At 57.0% G+C, this 15,229-nt stretch overlaps 1 protein-coding gene across 2 annotated transcripts; it reads right to left on the bottom strand.

The window, feature by feature from the left end:
• Positions 1-1,222: 1,222 nt before the first annotated feature.
• Positions 1,223-13,343, bottom strand: CSRNP2 (cysteine and serine rich nuclear protein 2). Of its 2 annotated transcripts, XM_065750109.1 has the most exons (5): positions 13,262-13,343; positions 6,111-6,326; positions 5,113-5,372; positions 3,365-3,661; positions 1,223-2,351 (listed from the first exon to the last, which is right to left on the bottom strand). In XM_065750109.1, exons 2-5 carry the CDS (start codon positions 6,259-6,261, stop codon positions 1,590-1,592), a joined length of 1,470 nt encoding a protein of 489 aa, XP_065606181.1. In that variant the 5' UTR covers positions 6,262-6,326; positions 13,262-13,343; the 3' UTR covers positions 1,223-1,589. The 2 variants fall into 2 exon arrangements, with proteins under 2 accessions (XP_065606181.1, XP_065606182.1); XM_065750110.1 differs by lacking the exon at positions 13,262-13,343 and having other exon boundaries at positions 6,111-6,420.
• Positions 13,344-15,229: the final 1,886 nt, after the last annotated feature.

Below are 15,229 nucleotides of genomic sequence, written 5' to 3'. Positions count from 1 at the left end.
TCGCTGTCGCTGAGTTCTGAATTGGTGTGGAGTGCTGATTTGATGCCATGGAGTTCTGCATTGGGATCACCGAGTTCTGACTCCACGTCCTTGAGTTCTGTTGGCATAGTTTGAGCTGTGACACCACGCCATTGAGTTCTGTGTTGGAGCTGTCACGTTCTGCCCCTCGGTCGCTCAGTTGTGCCATGCTGAGCTCCCCGCTCCTCTGGAAGGAGTGGAGCAGCAGCACAGGCTCAGCCCGGTGTGTGCCCCCTCCATCCCAGCACAACGTGACACCACCTCGGGAGTGCACCCCATCCCAAACCACATCCCCAGTCCCATCTCCTCCCCATTTTGCTCTGTGTTTAACTGGGATGTGGCTGGGATCACCCCATGGGTTTGTGACCCCACCCCTGGGGCTGCACTCTTCACTGCTGCACCCTTTCGTGGGTTGGAGCCTTCCTTTTATTTGTTACACTTTAAATATTCTCTTTTTAAATACAGCATTCTCACCATGGGAAAACAAAACAAAACGAAACAAAAACTGAAAAAGGACAAAAGAAGAAGAAAAAAATGATGGGGAGGATCTGACACAGCTTTGGATTCACAGTGGAAGAGAAACAAAAACCGCCGGCGGTGTGCGTGGGACGGACGGGTGGAGAGCACCCACTGTGCCCAAGGAGGGGGCACAGAGCAGAGGGAGGAACGAGGAAATATTTGCAATTCTGGGGGTCACAACCACGGCCGTCGTGTCCCAGTTGTGCCGTGGGGATGGAGGCCACGGATGGAGAGTGGTGCTGGGGGTCACCAGGCTGCCCCCGCCCCAGCGCAGCCCCCTGGTGGGGCACGGCAGGTCGGAGCCCTTTGGGGACGCAGCACAAGGAGAGCGTGGAAGCAAAATGAACCCAAGGGTGAAAGTGCTGAGCACAGCTGGTCCCAGTCCCATCTCCAGGGGTCTCAGCTTAGCGAGGTGGGGTGGGGGGGGGGGGGAGGTGGCAGAGCCCAGAGCTCCACGGCTGGGAGAGCAGAGCAGGGCAGCAGTCCTGGGGATGGACGTGTGTGTCCCAGGAGCGAAAGCAGTGACCGAAGGGGTTTGGAGTGGGTCCAGGAGTGTCCGTGTCCACGTTCTCACCCCTCTTTGTGCAACTGGAGCGGCTGTGGGGCTGTGGTGACCCCCACGGGGAGAGGCTGCGGTGCGGCCCCAGAGACATTCAGCACATTAAAAAAACAATAATTAAAAAATAAAAATAAAACAACCCAACATCTTTTGTGTCCAAGATGAAAGGGACGAAGGTCCCCGGGTGGGCAGCGGGGGAAGCGGGCACGGATAAGCATGGTGCCTGGGGCTCCCAGGCAGCGCTGCGGGGACACAGCCCATGAGCTCTGTGCCCATGTGTCTGTCTGTCCATCTGTCCCCTCGGCGCCCAAGCAGTCCTGCAGGGCTGCAGCCCACGGGCTCTGTGTCCACGTGTGTCCACGTGTCCCCTCGGTGCTCTGTGTGCCATCATCTGTACAAGTGGCCCCCGCTCCTCCTTCCCTCCCTCCCTATTCAGTATTGTTGGGGCAGTGCTGTGCCACGGATCATCCTCAATAAATAACGGGCTGGGGGCTCACACCCCCTGCGCGGGGTCCTCAGGGCCGGGCGCCTCATGGGGGGCCGTGGGGCCGAGTGATGCAGTGCAGCTCTGCACATCCTCTGACCCCACACCTTTCGCCCCCTCCCCTTTGCTCAGGGTGCTGGCAGCTCGGCTGCATGGCACTGTTGGGGCCGGGGGGCCGCTCCCGGTGTCCTTCGGGCACTCCTCGGTGCCGCTCTCGCTCTTGGGGCCCAGCATGGAGCGCGGCTCCACCTGGTAGTACAGCAGCGGGGCAGCATTCAAGTAGGGCTGTGCGGCCGTGGGCTGCTCTGCACCATCTGCAAAGCACAGCACCGAAGATCCCGGTGGCAGTTGAGCCTGGATGAGAATGGGTGCTGCCAGCCCTGGGCACAGCGCATCGGGCACGGCCAGCGGCTCCTCCAGGATGCAGACACCCACACTCTCCACGCCGGAGCCGCCGCTCGAGTCTTCCTCGGCCTTCAGCCTCTCCAGCTCCTCCGCGGTCTGCAGGTGCATGACGGCCGTCTCGTTTTCGGCCATGAACTCCTGGAAGTCCTGCGTCTCCGGGGGCTGCGTGCCGGGGGGCCAAGCACTGCCTGAGCCCTGCAGCTCCTCGTCGCCAGGCCGCGTGCCTTGCCGCTTGTTCTCCAGCTCCAGCTTCATGATGGTGTGGAGGTAGTGAGTCCGCACACGGATGGGGTTGAACTCGATGCGGCCGGCCATGTTCCCACAACCGTCCCGTGAGCAGCCACAGGGGAAGGACATGCGGTCCACCTGTGGGGACAGCGAGGTTGCTAGAAGCAGTGCTCTGACTCCAGCACGGTGTGGCTCCGGAAAAGGAGCCCCACAGAGAAGGTCTCGGTGGCCAACAGGGTGACTGTGAGACCTGCTGGCCAAGATGGCCAATGGTGGCCAAGAGGTTGACCAACGGTTGACCAAAAGTTGATCTGGTGGTCAAGAACACCAATGGTGTCCTGGTTGGCCAATGGTTGACCTCAACCCATCAGTGTGTCCTGTAAACCAGTGGTGTTTACCTGGTCAATGGTTGACCACGAGCCATCAAAGTGTGCTCTAGTGGACAAAAATGCCAAAGGAATCCTGGTTGGTCAATGGTTTACCAATGGTTGGCCAACAGTTGGCCACAAGCAGTCAGCGTGCCCTCACGGCCTAGAACATCAGTGGTGTACCAGTCAGCCAATGGTTGACCAGGAGCCAGCAAGTGTGCCCTGGTGGCCAAGAGCACCAATTGTGTCCTGGTCAGCCAATGGTTGACAAAGAGTTGATCACAGAGCAACCATGAGACAGTAGTGTGTCCTGGTGGCCAGGAAGGCCAATGGCAGCGTGGCTGGCCAATAAACAGTTGACCACAAGTCAGCAGTGTGCCTTCATGGACCAGAACACCAATGGTATATTCGTTGGCCAACAGCTGATCATGAGTCAGCAGGTGTGCCCTAATGGCCAAAAATGCCAATGGTGTCCTGGTTGGCCAACAGTTAACCAATGGTTGACCACAGAGTGACCATGACCTTAGTGTGTCCTGGAGGTGAAGAAGGCCACTGGTATCCTGGTGGTTGGCCAACAGTTGACCAACAGTTAACCACAAGATAGCAGTGTGCTCTCATGGCCAAGAACACCAGTGTGTAATGACTGGCCAGTAGAGCAGGGAGGTACTCCTTTTGGAATGATCCAAACCAACCTGGCCACGGTCCTCTGCCTCTGCTCCGGGGGTTGGATGGGGGACCCCAGAGGTCCCTTCCAGCCCTACTGCTCTGTCACTCATCACTCACCTGGCACTTGATGCCCGCCTGGCTGCAGGCGCAGGCCTCGGGGTCGCAGTACAGGCGGCAGTCACAGCCGCACTCCTCCCGTGACAGGCGGATAGCACGCAGCTCCTGCTTCTCCTCGGCGTCAATGCGGTGCACGCCGGAGGCGCGGAGCAGCGCCCGCCGCTGCTTGGTGGGTAGGGGCTGCAGGAAGAAGTAGTCGTCCACCTCCATGTTCTCCACGTCGATGTCATCGTCTGAGATGTCCTCCAGCGTCAGCCCCTCTGCCTCCTCCGACTCCACCGTGCCGTTCTTGGTGAGCTGTGGGGTGGGGACAATGCTCAGTGCGGTGCTGGTCCTACTGAGGACCTTAGCACGGTGCAAGGGGACTTCACTAAGTCCCCTATACCACAGAGTCATTAAGGTTGGAACAGACATCTGAGATCATCCAGGCCAATCCCAACCCATCCCAGAAGCAGTGGGAAGGAGCACGCCGTCCCCGTGGGACTCCACATTTACAGTGAAGGCAGGAAATCAACGCGACAGCGTTTGGAGGAGGGCACCTCTGCTGCCTTCCCTCTGTGCTGTGAACAGCTTGAGAAAAGGAGGTCACTGCTTCCCAAAATACCGGGGCTCAGAGTGAGCTGAGCGGCAGCTGCAGGGTTTGGGATCAGAATGAAGATAGCAATCGCAATAGAAACACTTTGAGGGAGGAAGCAGTAAGAACTCCCTGTGATAAATGTAGGGACTGATCCACATTACCACCCCATCCACGATGAGCTCCATCAATAACATAAGCGGCAGAAAAAGTCCAGTTTAGCAAAAATTAACTTAGAGGTCTGCATCCCTTTGCCAAACTTTGTCATGGCAGCAGCAGCCTGATTAATCCCAGGGTCATGTCTCATTCGGTGAAACCCAATCCCAGGCAGTGCCCAGGGGCACCCAAAATGAGGCGAGAGTGGGAACAGGGCCGGGCTGGGATTTGATCTCAGGCGTCACAACCTCCCAGATCAGAATTTCCAGCAGAGAATTTCAGAAGAAGAGCTCTGTGGAGAAGGACTGGATGACTACGAGACAGCAGTGTGCCCCGGTGCCCAAGATGGTCAATGGTTTTCTGGGGGGACAGTGGCTGAGGAACATTTGACCAACAGTTTACCAAAGGTTGACCATGAGCCAACAGTGTGTCCTGGTTAACCAATGGTTGACCAGTGGTAGACCATGAGCCAACAGTGTGTCCTGGTTAACCAATGGTTGACAGGTGGTTGACCAATGGTTGACCAACGGTTGACCATGAGCCAACAGTGTGTTCTGGCTGACCAATAGTTGACTAGTGGTTGACCAATGGTTGACCAGTGGTTGATCGTGAGCCAACAGTGTGTTCTGGGTGACCAATGGTTGACCAGCAGTTGACCATGAACCACCAGCATGTCCTGGTTAATCAACGGTTGACAAGTGATTGACCAATGTTGACCAACAGTACACAAGTGGTTGACCAACAATGCACCAATGCTTGACCATGAGTCATCAGTGTGTCCAGTCTGACCAATGGCTGCCAAGTGGTTGACCAAGGTGGACCAGCAGTTGACTACAAACCAGCACCGTGTCCTGGTGACCACTGTTTGAGAAGTGGTTGACCAACACTTGACCATGAGCCAACGGCGCATCCTGGCCGACCAACGGCTGACAAGTGGTTGACCAACTGTTGACCAACACTTGACAGGCGGTTGACCACGAACCAGCAGGGCGCCAAGAAGAGCAGTACTGAGCCCTACCTTCATCTTCTTGGCGTGCAGCTTCTCCTCCTTGAGGTGCTCGCGCAGGATCTCGCGGTGGTTCACCTCCTGCTCCTGCGCGAACTCGCACAGCGTGTAGCTGCGCACCGAGTTGTGCCGCGGGGCCATGCCGAGCGAGCTGCCGCCCTGGCTGGGCACGCTGGTGAACCCCTGGCGCCGGGCGAAGTAGTACACGGTCACCTGGTCAAAGCGCACATTCTTCCTACGCAGCTGCTTCTGCCGCTTCAGGATGGAGGTGGCTGTGGGAGGAGGAGACCGAGGGAATGGGAACTGCAGCCCCACCACCTCCTGGAGGAATGGGTTGGGGTGGAAGGCAGCTGGCTTTGCCGCAGCCCTGAGCAGCTGTCGGTGACCCTAGCCGTGCCCACGTGGGCTGAATGCTTCTTTCTGACACTGTCAGGACAAACCCCGTCAATTCCAATGCCCTGTTAATTCCAGTACCCCATTAATTCCGATACCCTGAAGGATTTCAGTAGGGGCAAGCAATGGAGGGGGCTGGGAAAGGTCCAGGAAAGATGCCAGGGCTTGGGGATGAATGCGTGTAATTGTGAGGGGTGTTTGTGGGGGAAGCAAAACCAGCACCACATCACAGCTGGGGACCGTCCCCATCCCCGTCTCCATCCTCACGCTCTGTCTGTTCACTTTCTCACCATTTTTTGTCCCCATTCCCTGTCCCCCTGCTGTACCCATCCCCATGCCCTGTCCCCTTACTCTATCCCCACCCCCTATGCCCCATCCCCTCACTGCCAGTTTCCTGTCCCCATCCTTACCCCCTCACTGTCACTACTTGTTGTCCCCACCCCCACTCTTGTCCCCTCATTGTCACTGTGCCCACTCCCATTCCCATCCCCCCATCCTGCCCCCTCACTGTCACCATTTGCTGTCCCCACGGCACATCCCCATGCTCCATTCCTTTACCCTGTCCCCATACCCCATTCCCTCACTCTGCCACCGTTCGCTGCCCCTGTCCCACTCACGGATGAAGCCGCTGGAGCTGGAGGGGTTGACGCTGTCGCAGCTGTCGGCGCTGTCGCTGTTGGAGATTTCATCGTCCGAGTTGGACGCCGGGGAGCCCACGTCCGCATCATCGAACTTCCTCTTGAGGCGGCCGCTCGCGATCGCATCCATTGGGATCGCATGGAGCTCTGGCACGCGGTGCGTGGTGGTGGACGGCCGCCCGGGTCAGCGGGGACCTGTGGGATGGGGACAGTGGTGGGGGGAGGAGGACGTCCAGGGGTGCCCCCATACCCAGACCCACACCACGTGGCTTTTGGAAGCTCCGTAACCAACAAAGTACTGTGGGGCTGCAAGGCCAGGTTCACAGAGCAGGGATGGGCAAAGCTGCTTTCCCCACCGAGCTCGCTGCTCTCCTCATCTCCTTCACCAAAATCCCAAAGCAGGACATGTCCTCGGTGCACATCTGTGCTCCTCCACCGCTGTGCCCGGAGGGGCAGTGTATGGGAACTGCTGAATCACGGCCTGAAGCACTGATGGATCACCATCGCTGATGGAGGTGAGCACTGCAGAGCACAGGTGAAGGCAATGCATCTGTGTGACCAGAAGGGGTGGAGGGTGGCTCCACTTCTCCCAGACCCCATTTAAGGGCTGACCACCACTGGGGAAGGATCTCTGGTTGGAGATCCCTCTCCTGTGGAGTTACTGGTGAACCTCAACCATCTGGAAAAGGTGAGTCTCTCTTTACTGGTTGTCTGTTCACCACCCACATAAGCCAAGCAAAATATAACATCCACCTCATTATTTTCCATGAATACTATTATTTCAGGTTATTCACCCTACAGGAAGGGACACTGGGTTGGGGGATTTGAGGAGAGGTGGAACAGCAGAGCTGCGGGTGCAGGCACTCTGCTCTGCTCTGTGTTGTCACCACAGCAGTGCTGCTTCTCGTGGCAATGGAACAAACCACTCTGGAGAAAGCTGTCAGCATCCATCCGTCTGTCCATCATCCATCCCCTCCTGCCACCCACCAATCTCTCATCCTTCTGTCCATCCATCATCTGTTCATCCGTCCACCCCTCCATCATCCCATCTTCTCCATTCACCCTTCTGTCCATCCATCCGTCTGTCCATCCCTCCATCATCCTATCCCTCCATCCTTCTGTCCACTCAACATTTGCCTGTCCAATCCTCCATCATCCCATCCAATCTCTATTTATCCTTCTCCATCCTTCTGTCCACCCATCATCTGTTCATTTGTCCATCCGTTATCTGCCTCTCCATCCAAACCTCCATCAAATCCTCCATCCTTCTGTCCCTCTGTCCATCCCTCCATAACTGGAATGCTCCCATGGATGGCTACGTGCTTTTTAGGCTGGCGAGGTGGTGGAGTTGCTCTTTATGTGAGAGAGCATCTAGGAGGCATCCAACTCCACCTGGGGGAGAGTGATGTGCCCGTGGAAAGCTTGTGGGTGAGAATGAGGGGGCAGGCTAGTGTGGGGGACACTGCTGTGGGCATGTATTGTAGGCCCCCTAATGAAGAGAAGGAAGTTGACGAGGCCGTCTACAAGCAGCTGGTTCTTATGGGGGACTTCAATTATCCTGATATTTGTTGGGAACATGGCCAGGCACACACAGTCCAGACGGTTCCTCCGGCGTGCTGAAGATAACTTTCTGATGCAGGTGGTGGGGTGTGACTGGACCTTGTTCTTGCTAATAAGGATGGGCTCGTTAGGGAAGGCTGGGGGCAGATTGGGATGTACCGGTCACAAGACGGTGGAGCTCAAGATCTTGAGTGAAAGATGCAAAGCAAAATGTAGGATTGCTACCCTGGACTTCAGCAGAGCTGACTTGGGTCTCTTCTGGGACCTTTTTGGAGCTATCCTGTGGGCTATAGGGTGGTAGAGGGTAAGAGGGCCGGTGAGAGCTGGACAGCATTTAAACAGCACTTCTTCCAAACTCAGGATTGGTGTGTCCCTGTAAGAAATCAGGGAAGGGCAGATGGAGACCGGCGTGGATGAGCAAGGAGCTCACACATAAAGGGAAGAGGAAGGTCCATGAAATGTAGAAAAAGGATCTGACTGCTTGGGAATATAGGAATGCTGTCAGGGCCTGCAGGGGTGTGACGAGGAAGGCCAAAGCCAACCTGGAATTGGATCTGGCAAAGGAGGTAAAGGATAATAAGAGGTTTTTTTAAAGTACGCCAACAGTAGGAGACAGACCAGGGAAAATATGGGCCCCCCACTAAATGAGGGGGTGTTCGGGTAACGGGGGAAGCTGGGAAGGTGGAGATACTGAACGCCTTCTTTGCTTCTGTCTTCACTGTGGGAACTCCCCATCGGGACTGCTGGACCCTGGAGGTGGGTGAGAGGGTCTGGGGAATGGAAGGTTCCCCTTTGGGGAGGGAGGAGATGGTCTGAGAGCATCGGGGCAACATCAGGGTACATAGATCCATGGGCTCTGATGGGACGCATCCATGGGTGCTGAGGGAGTTGGCAGAGGTGACTGCTGAACTGTTCTCTATCATCTTTGAGATGGGGAATGGGAGAGGTGCCTGAAGACTGGAGGATAGCCAGTGTCACTCGGGTCTTCAAAAAGGGCAAGAAGGAAGATGTGGGGAACTACAGGCCAGTCAGCCTCACCTTCATCCCCGGAAAGGTGATGGAGCTGTTTGTTCTGGATGCCACCTACAGGCAGCTGGAAGAGAAGAGAGTTATCAGGAGAAGTCGGCATGGGGAGGTTGTGCTCAACCAACCCTGCAGGCTTCTATGATGTCATTACGGGCTGGGAGAGCAGTGGATGTAGTCTACCTCGACTTCAGCAAGGCATCTGACACCGTCTCCCACAGCATCCTTATAAAATAAGCTGAGGAAGCGTGGGATAGATGCGTGGACAGTGAGGTGGGCTGAGAACTGGGGACTGGCAGAGGTCACAGAGTTGCGGACGGCGGTGCAGAGTCCAGTGGGAGGTGTGCATTCAGTGGTGCTCCTCAGGGGTCGGTGCTGGGTCCAGTCCTGTACACAGCAGGTTTGCTGATGGTACGAAGCTAGGAGGATTGGCTGCCATGCCTGAGGGCCGTGCTGCCGTTCAGCGAGACCTGGACAGGCTGCAGAGCTGGGCAGGAAGAAACCAGATGAGGTTTAACAAGAGCAAGTGTAGAGTCTTGCACCTGGGGAGGAATAATTGCATGCAGCAGTACAGGAAGGGGGATGAGCTGCTGGAGAGGAGCTCTGCGGAGAGGGACCTGGGTGTCCTGGTGGGTGACAGGGTGGCCACGAGCAGTGTGCCCTGGTGGCCAAGAAGGACAACGGGATCCTGGGGTGCATTAAGGAGAGCGTGGCCAGCAGGTCGAGGGAGGTGATCCTCCCCCTCTGCTCTGCCCTGGTGAGGCCTCACCTGGAGTACTGTGTCCAGTTCTGGGCTCCTCAATACAAAACAGACAGGGATCTGCTGGAAAGAGTCCAATGGAGGGCCACCAAAACGATAAAGGGCGTGGAACACCTCCCTGAAGAGGAAAGGCTGAGAGCTGCGGCTGTTCAGCCTTGAGAAAAGAAGACTCAGAGGGGATCTGATCCACATCTATAATCTAAGGAGTGGGAAGCAAAGGGATGAGGCCGGACTCTTCTCTGCAGTACGTGCAGATTGTGACTCTGTGATCCCATCCACCCATCCTTCACATCCCTGAGCACCTCCTCGTGCTGCAACCTCCCATTCAGGTGTGACACGGGCAGGCAGGGACACAACCTGCACCGTGCTCTGACTTCAGCTCCTCTGCCAAAATGAGAGAGCTTGGGGAAGTGTTCCAGGCATGGAGGTGAGCAGCACAATAGCACCAGATGAGTAACAGAGCAGTCGCAGCAGTGCCTGGAGTCTGCAGGAACAATGGGGCTCTCATTCAGCCTGCAGCTTGGTGATGGGCTGGTGGCACCCACCCTGGTAGCACCAAAGGCTCCACTCCATTTTTAGAGGGAATCGGACTGGAGAAGGAAACCAGTTCCTTCCCCTGCGGAGCAGTGGAGCTTTCGGTGCTGAGCTCCACGGGAAGCTGCCACACAACATTAATTCCCCTCCTTCCCTCTGTTGAACTGCACGGGAAGGAGCTCATCCAAAAAGATTTGTTCTTCCACGTCAGCACAGCTACCACTGCCTTTGGGAACTGGAGCAGGGGACACAAGGAATGGGGATGAGGGATGCTCCCATCCCGCTGTGAGGCTCCAAACCTCATCCACCTATCAGCAGAGCCACTCAGTGAGCTGGGTTAGTTCTGCTGACCACAAGCCAGCAGTGGCCAAGAAATCCAGCGTTGTCCTGGTTCATCAGTGGTTGGCCAATGGTTGACCGTGAGCTGGATGTACGTCCTCGTGGCCAAGATGGCCAATGGTTGACCACAGGATGGTTCTTGTCGACCAGTGGTTGATCAAGAGTTGACTGTGAGCCCACAGTGTGTCCCGGTGTCCTAAATAGCTGATGTGACCAACAGGTTGACCAATGGTTGACCTCAGGATGATCGTGAGCCAGCAGTGTGCCCTGATGGCCAGGAATGTTAATGGTGTCCTGGTTGGACAGCAGTTGACTAAAGGTTGATCAGCATCTGACTGGAAGTTGACTGTGAACCAACAGCGTGCCCTGGTGGCCAAGATGGCCAACAGCTTGACCAAGAGTTGACCTTAGGGAGCAAGCAGTGTCCCCTGGTGACCAAGACAGACACTGGTTCCCTGGGAAGTACTGCACAGAGCACAGCCAGCAGGGCAGGGAGCTATTCCCCACCTCTGCTCTGCACTAGGGAGGCCCCACCCGGAGCACCGGGCCCAGTGCTGGGCTCCCCAGTTTGGGGCAGTCTGCTGGAGGGTCAGACGAGGACCTGCAGAGGTCCCCTCCAGCTGGTGCAGCTCTGGGAGTTTGGGATCATACAGCTGCCCCCCAAGGCACTGCAGAACATTCCCGGGTTGGGGGAGGTCGGGGACAGAGCGAGCAGCACCTCCAAATCCCACAAAAAAAGGAAAAAACACGGGGTGATGAGTTCCCCATTGGCCTAAGTCTCACCCCCAAGAACCCCACAGAGGGGAACTGGGAGAGGTCCCAGCACCAAACTGGAGGTGTTCAGCCATCCCAGAGCCCTGCGCTCCCCAAAGACAGCATGGGGCAGGAGCAGAGAGCACCGGGACCACAGCTAGGGCTATGGGGCACAGCTCCTCCACCACAGAGGATTCCCTGCAGGATTCCCCCATCATCACTGCAGCTGAAGGTGTAGGAACTGCTGCTCTGAAGGACCCTGAGCAGCAGAGGATCCCTCTCTGGGGTCAGGGAACCCCACTTTGGGATCAGTGTTCCTACAGCTGAGCACTGGGGATGTCCTGGGCTGCAGCTCCCGCAGCGGCCGTGGCACTTACACAACTTGCATTGCAATGAGCAGAGGAGCCTGGCCCCAAATGTGGGAGACCACACAGCCCCACAAAGCAGGGGGGGGAGTAAGGGGTCAGTCCTAAAAAGCAGGGGGCAAAAAAAACCGTGTGGGTCCTAAATAGCTGGGGACTAAAGGAGGGGTCCCAAAAAGGAAGGGGTCCTAAAAAGGAGTGGATAAAAAAGGCAGCACCAAAAAGTAGGTGGGCAAAAGAGGGCAGCCCCATAGGAACTGGGAGGCAAAATGGTCCTAAAAAGCTGGGGACTAAACGAGGGGCAACTCCAAAAAAGGACAGGATAAGAAGGGCAGCTCCAAAAAGCAGGGGGGGGGGGGCAAAAAAAGGCAGGGTCCTAAAAAGCAGGGGTCTGGGGGAAGGGGAAGCAAAAAGGAGAGGGAGCCCAAAAAGACAGGAGCAAAATGGTGGCCCCCAAAAGCAGGAGGATAAAGGAGCCCCGCCAAAAAAAAAAAAGATGGGGGGCCAAAACAGGAGGTCCCCCCACTGCGGTTAGCACCGGACCCTGCAGTATTGGGAGCGGATGAGGGGAGGACCTCAGAGCTCAGACCCCACCAGGATCTCCAGCCCCACGGTGGGGCCCTGAGGACAGCCCCCCCCCCCCCCATTCCCTACAGACCCCCCAAAAGTCCCACTCTCAAGGCCTCCATCCCCTGCAGGGCTACCACAGCCCTTATGGGCCTATCTCCCCACAGGACCCCATCTTTAAAACGCCCCCCACCCCCTACAAGTCTCTGATATCCCCCATAAGCCCCACATGCCCTATAGGCCTCCCATAGCCTCTAGAGGCTCTTATCTTTAGGGCTTCCCATCCTCTATAGGTACCCATCAGGAAGGCTCCCACTCCCCAACAGGACCCCAACGTCCCCCATAGGCCCCATCTTTAAGGCCCCCCACACCTCCTACATCCCCTATAAGCTTCCATTCTTAAGGATCTCCTCCCTTGCAGGTTTCCTACAGCCCTTTAAGCCTCCATTAGTCCCTATATCCTTCCACCTTTACTCCCACCCCATAAAGGCCTCCATCTTCAAGCCCCCCTCCCCCCACCTCCTACAGATCTCCTACATCCCTTATAGGCTCCTATTTTTAAGGCCCCCCCATCCCCCTTGCAGGCTTTCCATGCCCCATATAGGCTGCCACCTCTAAGACTCCCCCTCCCCCCCTGCAGGCCTCCTACACCCCCTATAACCCCCATTTCACGGCCCCCACCCCCCGCAGGCCTCCTCTTGCTGCCATGGGTCCCCATCCCCTATAGATGCCCATCTTTAACCTCCTCTAGCCCCTATAGGCTCCGTATCAATGCCCCCCACCCCCACAGCCCTCCTATCACTTCCAGCTTTCCATCTTTAGCCCTCCCCCCAACTGTAAACTCCCCCATCCCCTATCCGCTTCCCTATTTCAAGCCCCCTACGCTATCTATAGGATACCCTATAAACTCCCTACACCACCCATAGGCCTCCACCTTCCAGGCCCTTATCCCCTACGCCCCCTATATCGTTCCACCCTTAAGGCCCTCGCCTCTTACAGACCTCCTACAGCCACTACAGGCTCCCATTTTTCAGCCCCCCCCCATCCCCTATAGGCCTCCATCTTCAAGACCCCATCCCCTACAGACCACCAACACCCCCCCACCCCCAGAGTCTCCCGTCCCCTATAGGTACCCTATAGGCTTCCACGCCCCACCACCCCATCATCCCCGCTGCATCCCCCCCAACCGGGGCCCGACCCCATCGCCCCCCACTCCCCCTTCTCCCACTCACCGGCTCCGCGGGGCGGCGGTGCGGGGCGGGGGGCGGCCCGGGGCGCGGGTTCGAGACCCCAATGCGGCCGCGCGGACCGCCCCGCCGCCGTCTGCCGACAACAATGGGGCCGCGCCTTATATACCCCGTGTCACGTGATGGCAGCCCCCCCTCCCCCCCTCTACGAGGGCGTGATGGGAAAGCGAGTCCGGGCGGGGCGTAATGGGAAACGGAGTGCGGAAGTGGACGCGGGGCACGCGGGGGGAGAGAGCCGTGGGGAGGAGGAGGAGGAGGAGGAGGGGAGGAAGGCCCGAGCCGCCGCTGGAGTCTAGACAGAGATTAACGCGGCGGGGAGCGGCAAAAAGCGCCTTAAAGGGGAAATAATGGGACAGATGTGGGGCAGAGAGCGCAGCCTGCAGCCCCCCAGCGCTCTGTGCAAGGCTTAGCTCATTAACCAATCAATTAACGAACGAGCAGGTCGAGGTATCCTCTGCAAGCGCCAATGAGTGACCGTCCACATCCCCCCCATCCTCAGCCCCCCACGTTCCCAGCCCACAGCTCCGTGCCCCACACACACCTGCAGTGTCCGTACAAAACTTTACCGCTGCCGTATGGCTCCGTTACAGAGCAGCGTTAAAACACACACCCCTCCCCCCCCCCAGCCCCCCAAGTACCAAACCACGCACACAACGGAGCACTGAGCTCCGTGAGGGAGGGAGCTGTCTCCCACTGAGCCAGGACTCCCACTGAATTGAGCCGAGCCTCCCGCTGAGTTGAGCTGGGTCTGCGTTGAGCTGAGCTCAGCGTCTCTTTGAGTCTCCCGCTGAGCTGAGTCTCGTGTCGAGTTGAGCTGCATCACCCATTGAATTGTGCTGAGTCTTGAGCTGAGCTCAGTGTCTCTTTGAGTCTCCCGCTGGGTCTCTGGTTGAGTTGAGCTGAGCCTCCCACTGAAATGAGCTGAGTCCCTTTGAGTCTCATTTTGAGCTGTCTCAAATTGGGCTGATGAGCCTCCGTTGAGTTGAGCTGAGCCTCCCGTTGACATGAGTTCGGCTTCCAGTTGAGCTGAGTGCCCTTTTGAGTCTCACTTTGAGGCTCCCGCTGAGCAGAGATGAGCCTCTGCTGAGCTGAGCCTCTCGTTGACACGAGTTCATCTTCTCGTTGAGCTGAGTGTCCCTCTGAGTCTCACTTTGAGCTGTGTCCCACTGAATTGAGTCTCCCACTGAGTTGAGCTCCGTCTCCCATTGAGTTGAGCTCCGTCTCCCATTGAGTTGAGCTCCGTCTCCCACCGAGTCTCCCGAGCCACCCGCTGAACTGAGTGTCCTGTTGAGTCTCCCACTGAGCTGAACTGACACCACGTTGAGTCAAGTCCCCCACTGAGCCTCCCATTGAGTGGAGGTGAGCTGAGACTCAATTCATTGAGTTTCCCATTGGCCTAAGTCTCACACAGAGCTGAGCTGAGCCTCCCAGAGTCTCACATTGAGTGGAGGTGAGCTGAGTCTCCCACTGAGTTTCTCATTGACCTAGGTCTCACAGACCTGAGTCTCCCATTGAGTCTCCTGCTGATCTGAGCTGTCTCCTGTTGAGTTTCCTCTTGAGCTGAGTCTCCTTTGAACTCATCTCACTCCTCCCCACCTCCATCTGCAGAGCCGGGGCAGGAGGACGCAGTGTCAGCAAACAGCTAGACTAGATGATCTTGTAGGTCCTTTCCAACCTAATGTATCTATGAATCTATAAGCTCAGCACGTAGGTACAAGCTTCAGCTTCCAGGGCATCTGAATCTTTCTCCCTTTCACTTGAAACCACAAAAACGTGCAGAAAAGAATCCCCCAGAACAACCACGTGAGCTGCTTCTCTCTCCAGATTCATTTCACTCCACGTTCTGCTCCAGCTTCACACACCCGCGCCAACTAACCCTGATGAGGGAGGGCAAAAGTGTGAGGAGCCTTCTTAAGGAGAGATTTCTTCAGGGTAACTCGTGTGTGGAGTCAG

The sequence above is a fragment of the Cyrtonyx montezumae genome, unplaced genomic scaffold (genome assembly GCF_038088225.1).
Source record: "Cyrtonyx montezumae isolate F1298 unplaced genomic scaffold, pur_monq_1.0 scaffold_63, whole genome shotgun sequence".
In the NCBI taxonomy this organism is placed as follows: domain Eukaryota; kingdom Metazoa; phylum Chordata; class Aves; order Galliformes; family Odontophoridae; genus Cyrtonyx; species Cyrtonyx montezumae.
The sequence above is the reverse complement of the archived record's forward strand: the minus strand, read 5'-3'. Positions and strand labels throughout refer to the sequence as shown.

Excerpts from the sequence above, each read along its gene's own strand:
- CSRNP2 (XM_065750109.1), bottom strand. The coding sequence starts at position 6,261 with ATGGATGCGATCGCGAGCGGCCGCCTCAAGAGGAAGTTCGATGATGCG. Across the intron at positions 5,373-6,110 it reads CAGCTCCAGCGGCTTCATCC|CCACCTCCATCCTGAAGCGG; the intron begins GTGAGTGGGACA and ends CTCCTCCCACAG. Across the intron at positions 3,662-5,112 it reads TGCACGCCAAGAAGATGAAG|CTCACCAAGAACGGCACGGT; the intron begins GTAGGGCTCAGT and ends CCCACCCCACAG.